The sequence below is a fragment of the Pan paniscus genome, chromosome 21, assembly GCF_029289425.2.
Source record: "Pan paniscus chromosome 21, NHGRI_mPanPan1-v2.0_pri, whole genome shotgun sequence".
NCBI classification, from domain to species: Eukaryota; Metazoa; Chordata; class Mammalia; order Primates; family Hominidae; genus Pan; species Pan paniscus.
Window position 1 is genome coordinate 40,305,998 of NC_073270.2, and position 21,081 is coordinate 40,327,078.

The window sequence follows — 21,081 nt, forward strand, 5'->3', positions numbered from 1 at the left end:
CTGCAAAGACACATACCAAACTGATCCCAAAGGCCACGTCTGCAGAGGAGTAGAAAATGATAGGGGCTCAGGCAGATCTTTTCTTTTCATTGCATAGTCTTTTTATTTTTTATTTTTTGGTAGAGATGGGCTCTTGCTATGTTGCCCAGGCTGTTCTTGAACTCCTAGCCTCAAGTAATCCTTCTACCTTGGTCTCTCAAAGAGCTGGGATTACATGCATGAGCCACCACACTCAGCCCATTCCATATTCTTCTATTTTGTTTGACTTCTTTCCCCCAGCAATAATGAATTCATGTATTCCTTGATGATTTAAAATACATTTTAAAAAGAGATTAAGAAAAAAAAAGGTAAGAGATCATGCCAAGAGTCCAGCTGGTTTCTCTCAGCTATGAACACACTTGATCCACCTGCCTTTGGTTTCCATCCCTAACCCCAATCCCTCTTTCCAATAATTCAGTTTCTCCTGCCTTCAATGGCACCTGACCACTTGCAGACACCCCCCTGTGCTGCTTTAGAGTCCCTTCTCTCAGAAAGGCAGCCACAGAGAAGAAAGCTGTTATCTGGCAAGTTCCATGGATGCTTCATAATCACTGCAACTGTATTTCCAGACCCAAACTTAAGACTAAGACTCATGACAAGACAACAGGCTGTGGACTATTTCTGTGGAGCTTGCCAACCTCCCTAGAGGCCCAGGGCAGGCCCAATGCCCACACATGCCAGCTACCACTGGAAGGTAAGGAAAAGGAAGGAAATCCCAGAAAGGCAGGAGAACCAGGGCAACCTTCTGGATTCCTTCAGGATATGCAATTGAGCCCTGCAGAATTCTGCCTGCGTGGGTCAGAAGTAAGAGAGGCTGCGCATCCACCATCCCTAACTACAGTGTGAGAGACAGAACAGGCCCTCCGGCTGGGCCCCACCCAGGCTACAAGGCCCTCTATCTCTCTTTCTTCTGCTCACAAACCAAGACAACTGGCTGGGCTGAACATTAATCCTCCAGAAATGTCCATGCAGGAAACACCAGTCCCATCACTCACTGAAAAAGCCCTAACTCCTTTCTTTTCCTGCAGCTAACCTTGGAGGCAAGAATTACCCTGGGGATTATTCACTGGCATCATTAGTCTTTCCAGCCAGCCTGCTTCCCATCCAGGCTATTACACATAGGAAATGCCTGGCTGTGCCAATGGCAATTGAAATGGTAAACGGTACAAGTGATTCTCATAAGACTTCCACTACGAGGCCAGAGCCTGACCTGAGAGAAGGCAGCACGTGGAGGAGGGAACTTCCAAGAAGCGTGGGTGAGTCCACCTAGAGTTTGCTAGACCCACTGCCACAGCACCTCTGGAAGAGCTTATTAAAAATATAAATTCCTGACCCTGTATTCCACATTGAATCAACATTTCTGGGAGTGGGATCAGAGAACCTGGCTTTTTAAAACAGAGCCATGTACTTGGGACAGTTGCAACATAATTGCAGAGTTTAAAGCCTGTTAACAGGGAATCTGCATTTTTAACAAGCTCCCTCTGAGGATTTTGATTGAGAATCCTGCTCTGTGGAACAGAGGGACAGGCTTCCCAGCTCAGGGGAAGGCTGAGCTCCTTGCTGGTACTCCTCAGCCTGTGACCACAGCCTCCTCTCCACCGCTCCCAGCCACACAATTTATGCTCAACTCCCCAACGGCCAGATTGGCCCCCTTCTCCTCTTCCTGCCTTTGTTCTTGCTGTCCCGAGAGTCCGCAGAGCCTCTCTCCCCCTTGCCTTGCCCTCTCCCCCTCACTCTATCTACTCCCTATGGGTGCTGGAACCACAGGCACCATTACAGAAAGGGGTGCCTCAGAAATCAAGCCTTATGTGAATTTTGTTCTTGGCTCCTCCAATGACCTTCGAGAAGAGACGACCTCTGCAAGCCTCTGTCCCTCATTTGTAAAGTAGGGCTAACATGCCCTGTCTCCTAGGTTGCTGAGAATACAGCGTGGCTATGGTTCAGTGTGGTGCCCAATACATATCTGCCAGGTTCAGCCTTACGCTGCTCTTACTTCCCCGTCCTCACTGACTGGGAGCTACTTGAGGGGAGTAACTGTGCCTCCTTCACGTCTGCACCCCCGGGTATGCAGAATCCAAGGCCATCGTTGAATGCTTGAGGCTGCAAAATGAATTCCTGTCCCCAAGCTGACCCCCATGCTGTCCCTCTTACCTGCCCAACGTTGAAGGTCAGTGTGATGGCATAAAAGAAATTAGAGTTGGCACTTCCTGCATAAATCCAGAGGTGCCACAGGACAGGGAAGAGCAGGGAACAGACGATGATGATGCAGGTGAGGACAAAGATGTTTCTCAGGACTGCAAAGACAGAGGGTTACAGTTAGCCTGACGCGCTCTCTTTGGCACCCTTTCCCTGCTGCAATGGCCCCCCCGAATGGAGAGGCCCAAGGTGAGCCTCATGTAGCTCAAAGGCAGAGCACCCCCAGAGGTACTGGGGTGCCAAGAAGCAAACCCCAGACTCCTCAGTCAATGGCTCCCCATGCCCACAGCTGGTGGTAGCTCCTGGATTTCGATTATTTCCTCCCACTGTGGGCTTGGCTGGCTGAAGACCAGCTATAGTTAGAAATGCCATGAGCGCCTCGGGGCACCAAACAGGGCATTTCAGGAAGATATTCCCCTCACTTCCTAATCTTGGAGGGTCCAAGAGTATCCCTCTCCCCAAGCAGGGTGCCATCTGGCCATGCGGGATTATGGGTGGGAACCCCAGCATGAACCGTGACGATTAGAGCCCCACTGTGGGTCTCCATGGTGCCACAGTCCTGGGTCTTAGGAACACGTTTTCCATTCTCCTTAACTGGTGTCTTAGGACCCCTGCCTCGCTCTTCAAACATTCCCAACTCTCCCTTAGATGATAAAGGACCTCTTTTTGACACTGTCTCTCACTCCTTGCCCCTAAGGGAATGCCGAATCCCACCAGGAAGAAAGCTCTCCCTGAGGTCTCAGGAAGGACCTACTACTCAAGGGTGATCCAGAGGCAGGCAGGCAGGCTTCAGCCAAACGGGAGTGTAGCATGGCAGCCGGGTACAGACCTTGGTTAAAATCCTGCTCTGCATTTATTAGCAAGTTTCTCTAGACCTCAGCTTCCTCATCTGTAAAATGAGGCTACACACCTAGTATGTACTTACAAAAATTAAAAATTAGGGTGGGCATGGTGGATCATGCCTGTAATCCCAGCACTTTGGGAGGCTGAGGTAGGAAGATTGCTTGAGCCCAGGAGTTCAAGACCAGCCTGGGCAACATACTGAGACCACATCTCTAAAAAAATTTTAAAATTTAAAAATAAAAAATGTTTAAAAATAAAAATAAAATGGGGCTAAAATGCACACTTCATTTGGATTAAACAAGATGACATGTGAAAAAATGACACAGATATATCACTGGCTACATTAGTTTTCCATTGCTACTACAGCAAATTCCCACAAACTTAGTGATTTAAATAATATTCTTTATTATTAAACAGTTCTAGAGGTCAGAAGTTCCAAAATGGGTCTCACAGGCTAAAATCTCTAGAGGAGAACCCCTCGCTTGCCTTTTCCAGCACCCAGAGGCCCCCTGCATTCCTTGGTTCATGACCCCCTTCCAGCTGCAAATCCAGCAATGGTGGATTGAGGCCTTCTCACATTGCATCACTCAGACCTTCTCTTCTGCCTCCCTCTTCCATCTTTTTTTTAAAATAGACTATTTATTTTGAGATGGAATCTCACTACATTGCCCAAGCTGGAGTGGAGTGGCTGGATCATATCTCATTGAAGCCTCGAATTCCTGGGCTCCAGGGATCCTCCTGTCTCAGCCTCCTGAGTAGCTGGAACTACAGGCATGCACAAAGAAGCCCAGTAGACTTTATTTTTTAGGGAAGTTTTAGTTTCACAGCAAAATTGGGCAGAAGATTTCCCATATTCCCCCCCGCCTCCACCTCTTCCACTTTGAGGGACACTTGTGATTACACTGGGGCCACCTGGATTGTCCAGGATAATCTCCCCTCCCAAGGTCTTAAAGTCCCTTTGCCATGTAAGGCGATGTCTTCACAGGTTCTGGGGATTACAACGTGGACATCTTTGTGAGGGGAGGGCTACTACCCTGCCTACCACACTGTACTTTTTCCCCCGTTTTAACTCTCTAGGGGTTATCAGACAGGAGGATTGTCTGTTACTTTTCTTTATCTTTATCATATTTTTAAAAACTAATAAATATCATTTAAAATAATTAAAAGAATACCTTTTTAAAAAGAACTTAGCACTGTGCCTGGTTCCCAGCAGACACTTAATGAATGGAAGTTCCCTTCTCTTCTCTGATACTGACCTTCAGGAAATCCCTTCTCCCAAGTGACAGTTTTGAGAGACTTAAAGGGTGGAGAAACTCCCAAACATTTAGGCCATTTATATTAGTTGTACAACTTAGTAGAGATGCTATACTAGGGGCTCATGCATTGCAAGGGGCCTAGATGATACAGATGATTCTCAACTCCCGCTACAAAACAAAATCACGGCCGGGTATGGTGGCTCACGTCTGTAATCCCAGCACTTTGGGAGGCTGAGGCAGGTAGATCACCTGAGGTCAAGAGTTCGAAACCAGCCTGGCCAACGTGGCAAAACCCCGTCTCTACTAAAAATACAAAAATTAGCCAGGCATGGTGGCGGGTGCCTATAATCCCAGCTACTCAGGAGGCTGAGGCACGAGAATTGCTGGAAGTGGAGAGGCAGAGATTGCACCACTGCACTCCAGCCTGAGCAACAGAGCAAGACTCTGTCTCAAAACAAACAAACAAACAAACAAAACAAAATGAAATCACATGGAGAGCCCTCAGACTAGTCAAAGTCTCTAGGGTGGGGTTCAGGCATCCATATGAGGTTTTAAAAGCTTCCCAGGTAATTCCAATATGCAGTCGAGGCTGCGAACCACTGGATTACAGCTGCAGCCCCTTACAGTCTGCAACAGAGATGCCACCCAACTGTGTCAAAAGGAGAATAATCAGGACACGGTAGTTCACAGTTCTTTGTAAAGCTGAATGTTTTCAAGTTATAGTTCATTCTTTATTGAGAAATGATAGGTATCATTTTGTTGTTGTCATTAAAAAGTCCTTCATTTTATAACATGGGGAAGAATGGCTGGTAGTTGATTGTTTTAATGTCTTCAGCAAAATAAAAAGCTGGCAATCTGTCACCCGAGTTTATTGAAACATTAGTGGTCTAAGAAATCCCACAATTTGGACACTGGCCTGGAGGGCTTGCAAGATCCTCTTTTCTAATCTGAAGTTTCTCAATTCTGGGTTTTCAAAGATGAGAGGCCAAAACCCTGACTCAAGCCTCCTGAGACCTCCCAGGAACAAGGAGTCTTGCAAAGGGACGTTTTCACTGAGAATTACTATTATTATTAAACCATGTTACTACCTCAAGAAGGAGAACAAATGCTTCCCACTCCTCTAACCCAACATCACTATGTACATTTCTCAGTGGTTCTTTCTGATCCCCTGGAAATTATTTTGCTGAAAAGAACACAGACGATTCCCAAAATAAAATGTTTGCAGCCTGCCAGACCAGGTGGTTCTTGTTCTGTGCCTCCAGCCAGGGACACAGATTTCAGACAGGGTGACAGGAAGGAAACCAAGTGCAAAGAGACAAGAGAAGCTCACTGGCAGCCTCTGGGTGCTATCTCGAAGGGCTGCAAAGATACATTCCCATGCGGCTAGAGAACCATCACCAGCATGCAGTTGGCTTCTGGCCTGTGGTGACCTCTGCAGGAATGGGGAGCTGCTATTCACTCTTGCTGGCTGACAGGCCAGAAGATTAAAGCTATATATGCCAGAGCAGATGGAGCTGGAGACCTGGGGTACGGGACAGCTTGTTCCAGGCACCAGAAAGCGTCAGAGGTGACCAGGGCCTAACGAGGTGAAAGGGTTCACCCTTCATCAGACTTGCGAGGCCAGATGGAATCAGGTTCCCCACCACACTCACTGGGTGGCTTATCCAATCTCTGGCACCATGATTGATGAACTGGAACTTCAGGCAAGCCACTTTCCCTTCAGAGCCTCAGGCATTCGGAAAGAAAATCTCACCTGAAAAATCCAGTCCAATCAGAAGGGGAACAGGGGGGATTTGGGGACTTCAAAGGCCATGGTGATATTTCCTTTCTTAAACGAGGTGCCAAAACACGTGGGAATATATTTTATCATGATTCTTTATATGTATATCGATCAACATTCTTTTATCGCTATACAATAGTAATAAAAACAAAACAAACACACACACAAATCCAGCCCTTTGGTAACTGGCTCCTTCTGCTGTACCATGCAGGCTGGCATGGGCTCTGCCAGCAGGCTGTTCCCTAACACCACAATTGTGCGTCTGTATGACTCATCCAAGCTCCAGAGAGTCCAGCGTCTGGGACCTACACTCAGGGAGGGGCCACGTTCCTTTTCTCCTCTCCACTGCACAGGAAAACAGAAAGGTGAATGTGGGAGCATGCATGTTAGCGCTGACAGCTAATGTTTAAATGGAATTCCTAGCCACATTAAATATATTCAACGTAGGCTTAAACATGTCTCAACACATACATCCCACTCATAGGTCCTAAGGACCAGGGCTGATGCTGCTCCCAGCTAATAATGATTCACAGTTGTCAAGCCCCAAGCAGGTTCTCCAAGCACGTGTACTCCCTGCTGCAGGAGCAGTGAAGCAAAGGCGGACAGCTACTGTTCTCTGCAGGATCTTCAGATAACCTGAACCTGCAGACTATGTGCCCTGCCAGCCAGCAAAAGCAACTATTAGATCATTCAGGTTTCTGGAAACCCCATCCTTCTTCTTTGTGCCTCCTCACCCCAGAGGGCATAAAATAGTTTATTCATCTTGAAAAATATGTTTATTCTGATGACTCTGGCTACCAAGCCCGAAGCTCTGATCATGGAACTATGTGAGAGACTCCCCTGCATAATTATTACTCACGATACTAACTGCAGTGCTATTTACAGATATTCTTTCTCAAACTTAACACACTCATGAGTTATTTTATTTGATTAATGGAAAAATCAGACGCTCAGAAAGGTTAAATGATGTGCCGAAGAACACGTGGGGCTCGTAATGGCAATGCCAGGAATCGGAGTCAAGTGACTCTCCAGACTGCTCAGCAAATGGGATGAAAGACAGTCACTGAGGGAGAAAGAGTGCCCAGTGTGGGATGGGCAACCACAAAAATCCATTCTACATTCTTGAAATCCACTATCACAAACTGAGGCATGTCCATGTTTTGGTGGTCTCATGGTTTGTCACTGGCCACTCTGCTGAGGGGCCCCAAGCTGACTCTCAACCTGCTGGACTGGGTGACACTTGTCTGTGCAGAGAGGATGTCACCACAGAAGACACTGCTTCCTCCTCCCAGTCAGGCCAGATGGGTCACAGCCCCACTAGGCCATCACCTGCAGGAGTAGCCCTGGCTCAGCTGCCCACACCACTGTTTACCTTCACTCAGAGGCACACTCCTATAGGTAGGCTGCTTCCCACAGCTAGTCAGTTTCACTTCCTGGTTGACACCCAAAACAACAACAAAGATTCACTTCCTCTGAAGCCTGCACTCCCTAGTTCATTCTTGACACCTTGCTGGACACCCACAGCAGGCAAGGAAAGTTCAACAGCTCCCTTCCATGCCTCGTTTAGAGAATCAGGTGGTGCTGGGCCACTGACACTGCCTCTTTATTGGGGAGGTTTAAAAACCCGCTCCACAAATGTTTGCAAGGTCTTCTATGTGTCAGCTTCAGTCCTGAGTGCTGGGGACACAAAGGTGAATGAGTTGTGATATCTACCCTGACAGAGCCCCCAAACAATGAAAAGAACCCACCATAGAGGGCTAAGAGCACTGGGGGCCTAGGCAGCACAGATAGGTCACCACTAAGCCACCTCTGAAGAGGGGATGGTTAGAGCTTAGAGGGGTTGTCACAGTGGGCAGGGAAGTCTAACTTTGCCCCTCTGCCTTCTAGTAACCTTTGGGTGCAGCGCTGGGGAATGGTTCAAAGCCCAGGGCATAGAGTTCTGCTGTCTAGTATGGTAGCCTAGCTACATGTGGCTTCTGAAATTTAAATTAAAAATTCAGGTTCTCAGGCACACAAGTGGCTAGCTACCCTATTGAACTGTGCAGACAGAGGACTTCTCCATCATCGTAAAGCCCTGCTGGACAGCACTGGCTAGGGGTTCACAGATCTGGATTCCAATCCCGGCTCTTCTAATTAGAAGTCACGTGACTTTGAATGAGTGGCTCTACCTTTCTGTACCTCAGTTTTCTCATCTGCAAAACGTGGATACTTACCTCAAAGGCTGGTGTGAAGATCAAATGAGCTAATTAATGCATGTAACACTGTGAGAGCCACAGTGGCCAGGTACACAGTAAGTGCTCAAAAAATGGCAATTATTTTTATCATCACAAGTCCGCGGCACCTGGAAGCAGATATTGTGCTTCATGCCTCTGCTCCCCTCCTAGTGCTGCCAGCATAACAGGTGCCTGGTAAATGCCTATGAATTCCTTTTCCCTGCAGCAGTCTCATCCAGGCCCAGGCTGACACAAATCTATGGCAGAGGCAGGAGTACTCACATCTGTAGAGATGGTTCCACACGGGGAAGAAGGCCATGTAGAGCGCCACGTCCCCCACTGTCGGGTAGGACTTAAAGATGGCGATGACAGCGATCTGGATAAACATGAAGAAGATGGGGTGCTCCCTGGGGCAGGGCAGGGGAAAGAGAGAGAGAGAGAAAGATGAGTCAGGGACCAGGCCTACCCTAGAGACTCCTGACTCCATCCTTTGAACCAAAAATAATCCTCAGGGGACTTCAGGAAGGGGCTGGCTCTGCTATCCACAAGGCATGGGCCAGGCCCCAGTAGCAGAGCAGAAAACTGCAGGGACCCAGAAATACCCAGAGGTGGTGAGGAGGGCCTGGCAAACACTAGGGAAACAGCCCACAGAGACATTTCCCATCAACAGTCCCCCTCTGCCTCTGCCAGCTCTGGGCCTTCCCCTAGGAGCCACAGAGGAAGAAAACAAATGAAGTCAGCATTCTTTATGACTGGGCTTAAATGACTGCTTGGCAGGATAATTAGGCAGCCTCCCTTGCCAGAGGCCCCTCTGACAATTGGACGCAAGGCAGGAAGTGCCTCCTTGCTGATGCCTTTTTTCTCTAACAACATGGTCAGCAGGGTCTACAGACCCATAGTGCGATGAACTTCTTTCCAGGAAGAGAACTGTGAACTGCACAGAGCTTTTCAGTTCTTAAGGGCTGGGACTATTCTTGTTAACTTAAACTAATAGCAGTTTCAATTATTATTTTAACCTAATAATAAGTGATAGCAATGGGTATCCTCTCCTGAACTCCCTCTGTGTAAAGTCCTTTTCCTGCATCCTCTCATGTGATCCTCACCACACCTCAACCACCCCTCAAGGCAGGCAATCCTGGGCCGGGCGCAGTGGCTCACATCTGTAATCCCAGCACTTCGGGAGGCTGAGGCAGGAGGATGGCTTGAGCCCAGGAGTTTGAGACCAGCCTAGGCAACATAGTGAAATCTCATCTCTACAAAAAATTTAAAAATTAGCCGGGTGTGGTGGCGTATGGCTGTAATCTCAGCTATTCAGGAGGCTGAGGTGGGAGGGTTGCTGGTGCCAGGAGGTTGAGGCTGCAGTGAGCCATGATCAACCACTGCACTCCAGCCTGGATGACACAGTGTGAGACCTTGTCTCAAAAAGAAAAAAAAAAGTAGGCAATCCTCTCACCTGTATTTCACAGATGAGGAAACAGATTCAGAGAAGTGCACTGACTGAGTAGGTTAGTAAGCGATGGAGTTGTCTCCAGAGCTCTTAATCACGCCCAGTACCGTTCTCCTGAGTGCTGATCACACTTCCAAGCTCCGGTCAGGAGAGAGTTGGGGGACAGAGCTCAATCTCAGTGCCCCTCCGAGAGCTGACCAAGTGCTAAAGGGAAGCCAACAGGGAGAGGCTGGATCTATACCCTCCTCAGCTACATTTCAACCACATGCACATGGCCTACTTCTGCACAGTACCTAGATGCCTAGCCCATGAAGGTTTTCTTCAGAGATTAATGACCTTTTTGTCTTGCAGGTCAAAGGTCAGGGTGACTCAATGGGTGTGAATCTGAGATGTGCAGACAAACATGTCCACACCCAGAATGCTCCAGTGCTGCTGTGCAGCAAGTGCCACAGAAACGCAGCTTGGCAAAGGCATGCAGCCCTGTAGCCTCTAAGAAGCATCCAGCTATAGCTCAGTGTGAACATCTTCCTAAACACAATCCACATCACTGGCTTCAGGCTTTTCAGGTAGCTGGTAACAACGGCAACATTTCTATGAAAAGGCTGGTGAAAATGCGGTGACAAAAAAACAGACTACAGCCTCCTGCAGCACTGCACAGGGACTGGGGTGGCCTGAAGGGCCCTGTTCCTACAAAGCTGGCACTGGAAACAAATCTTGCAGGGGGCAGGAGAGCTTAGGTGGAGCTTCATACCCAGGCAGAAGAGAAGACAGCAGGGAGAGCAAGTCTCTTCATATTTTCTGTCCCCACAACTGTGTGGGCCTGGCTCAGGTCATAAAATGGTGACATTATTGCCTACCCAGGAGCAATGTGTGGCTTTGCATGCAGACAATGAAAGCTGCCGGAGAGCTGGCTGCACAGCCAGTGCGGAAAAGTGCCCTGGGCTCCCTGCTCCTCTTCACCCAGTGGCTGGGCCTAACCGGAACAAGGACAGGGAAGGTGGACCACAAACAGCTGGAGAGCTCAGCTGGGCAAGGCTGCCAGAGTTCCGGAGCCTGCCAGGCCATGGAAGGAGGGTGTTCTGTCAGAAGCCAGGCCAAGGCTGTGTCATGGGAAGGAAGCATCAGCTTTTGAGGTTTTACAGAATGGGAACCACGTGCATTGGTGCACAGACCATGGAGAATGGCAGGAAGGTTAGGACAGAGAACTTGAGATCTTGAAATCTAAATCAAACTCTTTCAGGTTCCCCAGACCATCTAGGCATATCTGTACCTGTCTGTGTCTGTTTTCCCTTATCTGAAGCTAGGATAATAGAACCATTTCCGGAGGCTACTACAAGCAATCTCTCCGGAGCTTGGCATGGTGCAGGGGGATAAGCATAGATTCTGGAGCCAGACAAACCTGAGTCTAAATCCCAGCTCCACTGCTTACTAGCTGTGTGACTGGGAAAATCATCCTACCTCTCTGAGCATCGATTTCCTCAACTATAAAATGGGAGTGATAAGAATCTAACGCCTACCTCCAGGAGTTGCTAGGTTAGGTATGATTATGTTTCAGAGGGTCTAGAAAGGCACCTGGAATGGAGCAGGCCTAACATCTGTCAGCTCTCTTAGACTGCAGAAGAGGACTCCACACATCCTTTGGAGGGAAACAGATCAGGAGATTAAACAGTTGCAGGTGGCCAGCCTCCCAACTAAACCATCCAGAGTCCCTGTGGAGGACCTGTCACTGGGCTGTTGATGGAGACATTCCACCAGATACACTTTTTCCAAACACACTCCCCTCCACAACTCCTGTTCTTTTTTTTTTTTTTTTTGAGACATGCACTTCCGCCTGTCATCCAGGCAGAAGTGCGGTGGCACAAGCAGCTCACTGAAGCCTCAAACTCCCGGGCTCAAGTCATCGTCCTGCCTCAGCCTCCCAAGCGGCTGGGACTACAGGGGCACACCACCACACCTGGCTAATTTTTGTTGTTGTTGTTGTTGTTGAGATGGAGTCTTGCTTTTTCGCCCAGGCTGGAGTGCAGTGGCACAATCTTGGCTCATTGTGACCTCTGCCTCCTGGGTTCAAGCAATTCTCCTGTCTGAGCTTCCAGAGTAGCTGGGACTATAGGCACCCGCCACCACACCCGGCAAATTTTTGTATTTTTAGTAGAGACAGGGTTTCACCATATTGGTCAGGCTGGTCTCCAACTCCTGACCTCAGGTAATCCACTGGGATTATATGCGTGAGCCACTGCACCCAGGCCGCCACCTGGCTAATTTTTAAATTTTTTGTAGATACAGGATCTTGCTATGTTGTCCAGGCTGGTCTCAAACTCCTGGCCTCAAGTGACCCTCCTGCCTCAGCCTCCTGAAGTACTGGGATTACAGGCGTGAGCCACCATGCCTGGCCACCACGTGGCTCTAGTCCAAAACAGTGAATGGGCTCAGCAGCAATGTGGACTTGAGCACCTCAGAGTGAGGCCAGGGAAAATGCTGGGGCTCCAAAGCACCCTCACTGCAGCCTGCACCCATGCGACTCTATTGCCTGCTATGGCGCTGGCAACTGCGGCAACTGAAGGCAGGTTCCTTAGGTGAGATGCTCTAAACCTGACAGCAGGTGCTCCACATTTGAAGGCCACCCTCAAGGCTACTAGAGGCAGGGGCTTCTCGGACAGCTCTGTACACACAGCAGCAGCAGGTCCAGCCACTTACTTTAGCTTTATGGCTAAGGGGATGGTGTAGAAGAAGACGTTGATCTGAAACACACATACAAAGAAGAGGCTGAAGTGCTCAAACATCTCTGCAAAGAAGTACCAGAAAAGACCAATGTTTGGAGTGAGATCTGGAACAGAAAGTCTGGAATTAAGAAAACAAAGGGAGAGAAAAAAGACGAAAGTTATAAATTGTCTGCTTTGACCTTGATTTCTCCTGAAGACTTTGGTCACTGCTGGGCAGCCAAGGACGACTTTCTCCCTATAGAGATCAGGATGGGAAGGGCTCTCTAGGTACCCTGGATACAGGTAATTAACAAAAATGAGCAGAGACATATAATGATAACCCATAACAAATATTAGCTAAGCCAAACAAATCTGAAATGAGGCAGGGATTCATCCTAGGAATGAAGAGACTCACCCCTATTTTACTGCGCAAGACAGTTTAAAATCAGGAGATACCCACTACTGTAACAAATGAGTTTTAAAACACACGATCTATTTTGGGCATTCTAAAGACCTGCCTAGAGGACCATGCTCAAAGATCCTGCTCCTCTCCATTCTTACTCCACACCCCACAGCAGGAGCCAGAAAACCGAGTGCCTGAGACCGAAGTGAGACTTCCAGCGGCTTTAGGAACAATTGGTGGGTTCTGGCTAAGATCCCCAGGGTCCTAGTCTTAATTGAGAAATTAGGGTTTAACTGGAAAACTTTTTGTCCAATTAAATCAGACAAATATTTCGCTGCAATTCTGGCTCTTCTAAAGTTTACATTTTTGATTTAAAAAAATATGAAGTTGAAACTGATCTCAATACACAATTCAAAAAGGACAACAAATAGGGCACGCAGAGGGAGAGATGAGCGATGGCTCTTGGTCAGATTTCCCTGACTGAGGCCTCCGCCCAGGTTAACTTTTGCCTCTTGCTATAACTATACCTCCTTTTCTGGGAAATGAGGTAAAGAACACAATCCGTGGCCCAGCAGAAAGAACTCTTCACCTGGCACCGCAACTCCTATCTAAGGCAGAGCATGAAGAGCTGAAGTTAGCAAGTCATTGTTATGCTCAGCCAGGATTTAACACAAATAAGCAGTCCAGAATTCCAAATAGAGTTCTGCCACTCAGATCCCTTCCACACGTGCACAGGTTTAAGAGTCTGTCACCTATTGGGCTGTGAGCTCCCCAAAGCTTAGGGAGCAACCGAGTCTTCGGCACCTACGCAGAGCCTGGCATGCAGAAGGCATTCAGAAATGTTTATAGAATTCATGAATATAAACTCAGACAAGCCTGCAATACTCGAGTCCATTTGAGTTTTCCCTCAAGGTTTGACATGTGGCAGGTGGTATTATTTTCAAACTGTCAGAGGTCCTCTTGCACTAGAGGAACACATCCATTCCTGTTTAGAATTGAGCCCAAATCTCCCAGTTAGAGGCTGGTATTTGCTTTGGATGTTCCCAGGGAGTGCTCTTTAACCCACTTATGCTGGAGGTTGCAAATTTTTTGTGTGAAAAATCAGACCTTGGCGATGACCTTGAGCAGTAGGACATAAATAACTCCCACAAGCTTAGTGTTCCAATAATAGAACACTAGGCATAAATGGGTTAATCCCACCATATCAAAGGTGTGTTTCAGAGTACAGGTTCTCAAAGTGTGTTCCCTAAACCAGCAGGCCAATAGCACTGGCATCACCTGGAAACCGGAGAAATGCAAATTCTTGATCCCTCCCCAAGACCTACTTAATCAGAACCTCTGAGGGTGGGCCCAGCAATCTGGGTTTTAATAAGTCCTGCAGGTGATTCTGATGCACCTTAAGGTTTGAGAACCGCTGCTATTTAATATAAAGGCTTCCTGTGGTCGCTCACCCTCTGAGTCCAGCTAGAGCTATGAAAACCAAATTAGCTTCCAGAGTTTTGTGGGGGGGGGGGTTTTAACTGACAACATATAGTTGTACGAATTTACGGGTGATTTTATGTGATGTTATGATTTCTGAATACAATGTAGAATAATTAAATCTAGCTAGTTAACATTTCCATCACTTCAAATATTAAACATTGTTTGTGGTGGGAACGATTGAAATTTACTCTCTTAGCAATTTTGGTATGTACAATACTCTATTATTAACTATATTCACCACACTGTGCTAGTACTCAAGAAAAGAAAAGAAAAAAACATATTCCTCCTGAGATTTTGTACCCCTTTGACCATTATCTCCCCATTCTCCCACCCTGCCGGCATCGGTAACCACCCTTCTACTCTCTGCTTCTATGAGCATTAATTGTTTTAGAGTCCATATATAAGTGAGAACACATGCGGTATTTGTCTTTCTGTGCCTAGCTCATTCCACTTAGCATCAGATTCTCCAATTCCATCCCTACTACTGTCATAAATGACAGAATTTCCTTTTTTAAGACTGAATAGTATTCCCCTGTGTATATATACCAAATTTTCTTTATCCATTTGTTTGTTGATGGACATTTAGATTGATTCCATAACTTGGCTATTATGAATAATGCTGCAATGAACATGGGAGTGCAGACAAATCTTCAACAAACTGATTTCAAAAATTTTGAGTCACCTGCAATCCCAGCACTTTGGGAGGCCAAGGCAGATGGATCATTGAGACCAGCCTGGCTAACATGGTGAAACCCTGTCTCTACTAAAAATACAAAAATTAGCTGGGCATGGTGGTGCATGCCTGTAGTCCCAGCTACTCGGGGGGCTGAGGCAGGGGAATCACTTGAAACCAGGAGGTGGAGGGTGCAGTGAGCGGAGATGGCCCCACTGCACTCCAGACTGGGCAACAGAGCGACACCCTGTCTCAAAAAAAAAAAAAAAAAAATCCTTTGAGTAAGTAGCCGGAAGTGGGATTGCTGGATCAAATGGTAATTCTATTTTTAGTTGTTTGAGGAATGTTCATACAGTTTTCCATAATGGCTGTACTAATTTACATTCTTGACAACAGTATACAAGGGTTCCCTTTTCCCCACAGCTTCTAGAATTTTCTAACGTGGTCATTACTTACATAAAGCCATAGACTGCGGGGATGAAATCCCAAGAGCTGAGAAGGAAGAAGGAGAGGCAAATGATTACCACTAGGCTTCCCACATACATCATGGCATACTCCCAAGAAAAGATCCAGAAGGCTTTGCTCTTCATTTTCACAGGTATGTACTGCCGCTGGAGAGAAGGCAAAGTGATATAAACTTAGGGATGTAAACAACAGAGGGCAGCTATTAGCTTACACTTAAAGATCCCTCCCGCAAAACCATACTATGATACACAGGTTTATAATTTTGCTTTGGTCTTTAATTAACTAAGAAGGATGTAAGTGTTAAAAAGGTATTACGGGTGCATCCTCTGACCTCAGATCTAGTAACACCATTTCTAGGTATGTATCCAGGAGACAAGTTGCAGAAGATACAAATGGAGGAACATTCATTGCACCATTGTTTGGAATATCAAGAAAAAAATCCTTCAATAGAGGAACAAATAAATTGTGGTATATTGACATATGGTATACTATTTGCCAGGTTAAATGAATATATTGTATCTATAAATGTCAACATGGCTAGATCTAAAAAATATGAGGTTAGTTATAATAGAAAATTGCCAAACAAGCCTATTATATGGAAATACTTATGTGTTCTGAGATTATACCAAATAATACTATTATTTACACACACACACACACACACACACACAATCTGTAAGTTTCATAAAACATAGATTAGAAGGACATATACTAAAGTTATGATAGTATTAGCCTCCTGGGAACCAGAGAGGAAAATATAATTGGAACCTAAGAAACTTCATATAACCTGGCATTCATATGCAAAATGAAAAGAAATAAACAAGTAAAAAAGACTTTAAAAAAACCCAAATTTGGGTTAAAAAAACTTCAACTTTATCTGCTTTCCTTTGTTTGAGACAGAGTCTTGCTGTGTCGCCAAGGTAGAGTGCAGTGGCACGATCTCGGCTCACTGCAACCTCTGCCTCCAGGTTCAAGCAATTCTCCTGCCTCAGCCTCCCAAGTAGCTGGGACTGCAGGTGCACGCCACCACACCCAGTTAATTTTTGTATTTTTAGTAGAGACGGGTTTCACCATGTTGGCCAGGATGGTCTCCATCTCTTGACCTCGTGAATCACCCACCTTGGCCTCCCAAAGTGCTGGGATTATAGGCGTGAGCCACTGCACCTGGCTTTTTTTTTTTTTTTTTTTTTTTGAGACAGAGTTTCGCTCTTGTTGCCCTGGCTGGAGTGCTACGGCGTGATCTCGGCTCACTGCAACCTCCACCTCCCGGGTTCAAGGGATTCTCCTGCCTCACCCTCCTGAGTAGCTGGGACTACAGGTGCCTGCCACCACGCCCAGCTAATTTTTATATTTTCAGTAGAGACAGGGTTTCACCATGTTGGCCAGGCTGGTCTCAAACTCCTGACCTCAGGTGATCTACCTGCCTTGGCCTCCCAAAGTGTTGGGATTACAGGCATGAGCCACTGCGCCTGGCCTCACATACTTTATTAAGTATGACAACAGCAATTATGAAACAATATAGCAAAAATCTTAATATCTGTTTAGTTTGGGCAGTAGACATATGGCTATCATTATACATTTTCTATATTTTTCCTCTCTTAAAAATGTTTTCCTCAAAAAAAAAAAAGATGCTGGGGGAAGAGAAATAATTTATTGTTGTAAGAAAAAGGAAAATAAGAATTACCAGAAAACAAAAAAACCACCCCAGTATGTGAGAAAACAGAAATGAGTTTAAACAAATCACAATCAATTCAAATGAACAAAACTGTATAACTAAAAATCATGTTGTCAGGGACTGGGCATGGTGGCTCATGCCTGTAATCCCAGCACTTTGGGAGGCCGAGGCGGGAACATCACCTGAGGCCAGGAGTTCAAAACCAGCCTGGCTAACATAGCAAAACCCCATCTCTAATGAACATACAAAAATTAGCTGGGTGTGGTGGTGTCCGCCTGTAGTCCCAGCTACTCAGGAGACTAAGGCATGAGAATCACTTGAACCCAGGATGCAGAGGCTGTAATGAGCCGAGATTGCACCACGGCTGCACTCCAGCCTGGGCAACAAAGCGAGACTCTGTCTCAAATAAAATAGCGTAACATAACATAACATAACATAACATAACATAACATAACATAACACAACAACAAAATAAAATAACATAAAATAAATCATGTTGTTAGGAAAAAAATCAGTTATGCAGCTACATGCTATTTACAAGAGATATACCTTAAAATATAAGACACAGAGGCCGGGTGCGGTGGCTCATGCCTGTAATCCCAGCACTTTGGGAGGCTGAGGCAAGCGGATCACGAGGTCAGGAGATCGAGACCATCCTGGCTAACATGGTGAAACCCCGTCTCTACTAAAAATACAAAAATTAGCCAGGTGTGGTGGCAGGTGCCTGTAGTCCCAGCTACTCAGGAGGCTGAGGCAGGAGAATGGCATGAACCCAGGAGGCAGAGCTTGCAGTGAGCCGAGATTGCACCACTGCACTCCAGCCTGGGCAACAGAGCGAGACTCCGTCTCAAAAAAAAGAGAGAGAGAAAAAAAAATATATATATATATGAGACACAGAAAAGCTGAAAATCAAAGGACTTTTTCAGATATGCCACGGAAACATTAAGCAAAAGAAAGCTAGTGTGGTTATACTATTATCAGATAAAATAAGACTTTTATGTAAAAAAGTATTGCAGAGATAAAAATAGTCCAATAATGATAAAAGGCTCCATTCATTGGAAAAATATAACAGTTCTAAATTTGAATGTAACTAATACCAGTCTCAACATATATAAAACAAAAGTGGATTAAGCTACAAAGGAAAAATAGACAAATCCATCATCAATGCATAATTGATAGATCAAGCAGACAAATTAGTAATCAAATAGAAAAAATGAAGCACATTTCACAAGTTTAATCTCATAAGATCTTACAAATCATACTTATATAGAGCAGGGCACCTAATAACTAAGTAATTCACATTCATTTCAAGCATTTTGGGGGTATTTATAAAAACATCACATACTTAAATCAGTCCATAAACCCACATTGACTTCAAGGAATCTTTATCATACAGACTCCAATCTCTGACGATAATGGAATTAATAGAAATTATTAATGAAAAGATAACCTAAAATAAATTAGAAAAAAACTTGCTGACCTCACATATGTATCACTTATTTGTTGTGAGAACACTTAACATCTATTTTCTTAGTAATTTTCAAGTATACAATATATTATTAACTATAGTCATGTTGCATAATAAATCTCTTGAATTGTATTATAAAAAATTAAAACACTTTTCCAAATAACCTAGGAGTCAAAGAGAAATGATGTCAGAAAATACCTCATATTACTATTTGTGTAACGTAGATAAAACAATACTCTGAGGGAAAAGTACAGCCTTAGAAATTTACTTTGGTAGGCCGGCGTGTTGGCTCACGCCTGTAATCCCAGCACTCTGGGAGGCCGAAGCGGGTGGATCGCGAGGTCAGGGGATCGAAACCATCCTGGCTAACGTGGTGAAACTCTGACTCAACTAAAAATACAAAAAAAATTAGCCGGGTGTGGTGGTTGGGCGCCTGTAGTCCCAGCTACTCGGGAGGCTGAGGCAGGAGAATGGCATGAACCTGGGAGGTGGAGCTTGCAGTGAGCCGAGATCACGCCACTGCACTCGAGCCTGGGTGACACAGCAAGACTCCGTCTCAAAAAAAAAAAAAAAAAAGAAATATTAAAGAAAGTTACTTTGGAATAGAAGAAAAATTGAAAATAAATAAGCTAAACACCCATTTTAAGATATTAGAAAAAACAGAATAAACCCCAAAAGAAGGAAGAAAATAATAAAGAACAGAATTTGTTAAAATAGAAAATAAAGGTACAATATAAGGAATCAACAAAACCAAATCTAGTTCTTAGAAATGACTCATGTTATTGATGGCTTTCTAATAAGAATAATTAAGAAAAAAAGACGAACAAATAAACAACATTAGAAATGTAAAAGAGAGCATAACTGTAGATGTATCAGGGAGGAGAAAATATTTAAAAACTTATGCCAATGTATTTTAAAAAAGGTGAAATGGAAACATTCTATGAAAAATATAAATAATTTAAATGATTAAAAATTCCTGTGTAACTAAAAAGAGGTGGAGATCAAAGGACATGACAATGAAATGTAATACATCCTGAACCCCATCCCTTCCCCCAAATCCTATAAAGGTCACATATAAATTGGGGAGTTTGAATTTGGAGAGAATATATTGGATAATGTTATTCTATCAAGGTTAAATTTCTAGGGGTGATAACAGTAGCATGGTTACATAAAGAATGCCTAGTTCTTTTTTTTTTATATATATATATTTTTTTATTATACTTTAAGTTTTAGGGTACATGTGCACATTGTGCAGGTTAGTTACATATGTATACATGTGCCATGCTGGTGCGCTGCACCCACTAACTCGTCATCTAGCATTAGGTATATCTCCCAATGCTATCCCTCCCTGCTCCCCCCACCCCACCACAGTCCCCAGAATGTGATATTCCCCTTCCTGTGTCCATGTGATCTCATTGTTCAATTCCCACCTATGAGTGAGAATATGCGGTGTTTGGTTTTTTGTTCTTGCAATAGTTTACTGAGAATGATGATTTCCAATTTCATCCATGTCCCTACAAAGGACATGAACTCATCATTTTTTATGGCTGCATAGTATTCCATGGTGTATATGTGCCACATTTTCTTAATCCAGTCTATCATTGTTGGACATTTGGGTTGGTTCCAAGTCTTTGCTATTGTGAATAATGCCGCAATAAACATACATGTGCATGTGTCTTTATAGCAGCATGATTTATAGTCATCTGGGTATATACCCAGTAATGGGATGGCTGGGTCAAATGGTATTTCTAGTTCTAGATCCCTGAGGAATCGCCACACTGACTTCCACAATGGTTGAACTAGTTTACAGTCCCACCAACAGTGTAAAAGTGTTCCTATTTCTCCACATCCTCTCCAGCACCTGTTGTTTCCTGACTTTTTAATGATTGCCATTCTAACTGGTGTGAGATGGTATCTCATTGTGGTTTTGATTTGCATTTCTCTCATGGCCAGTGATGATGAGCATTTTAAGAATGCCTAGTTCTTAAGAGTTACCTGCTGAATTAGGGTTGATGTGTCTTGTCTGTAACTTCCAAGCAAGTAATTCAGGGGAAAAAAGAAAAATCAATATATTTACATAGATATACATAATATGGCAAAATGATAACTGAAGAATCTTTAAAAAGGTATTTATTATAGTACTAAATTTTTCTGAAATAATGAAATAAAAAATTAGAGAAAAAACTAATTCACAAGAAAATAGAAAATTGGCCCAGGTGCGATGGCTCATGTCTGTAATCCCAGCACTTTGGGAACCAGAGGAGGGTGGATCACTTGAGCTCAGGAGTTCAAGACCAGCCTGAGCAACATGGCGAAACCCCAACTCTACAACAAATACAAAAATTAGTAGGGCATGGTGGCACATGTCTGTAGTCCCAGCTACTCCAGAGGCTGAAGTGGGAGGATAGCTTGAACCCAGGAAGGGAAGTGGAGGTTGCAGCC

General features: G+C 45.0%; 1 protein-coding gene across 2 annotated transcripts in view; it reads right to left on the reverse strand.

Moving 5' to 3' along the window:
* PIGU (phosphatidylinositol glycan anchor biosynthesis class U) overlaps positions 1–21,081 on the reverse strand; it is a 114,676-nt gene that overhangs the window by 12,399 nt on the left and 81,196 nt on the right. For both annotated transcript variants that reach the window (XM_003831824.4, XM_034947655.3), the window contains 4 exons: positions 15,488–15,642; positions 12,469–12,612; positions 8,610–8,734; positions 2,191–2,333 (listed from right to left, as the gene is read on the reverse strand). In XM_003831824.4, coding sequence (XP_003831872.1) covers positions 2,191–2,333; positions 8,610–8,734; positions 12,469–12,612; positions 15,488–15,642 — 567 coding nt within the window. The remainder of the gene's footprint in view (positions 1–2,190; positions 2,334–8,609; positions 8,735–12,468; positions 12,613–15,487; positions 15,643–21,081) is intronic.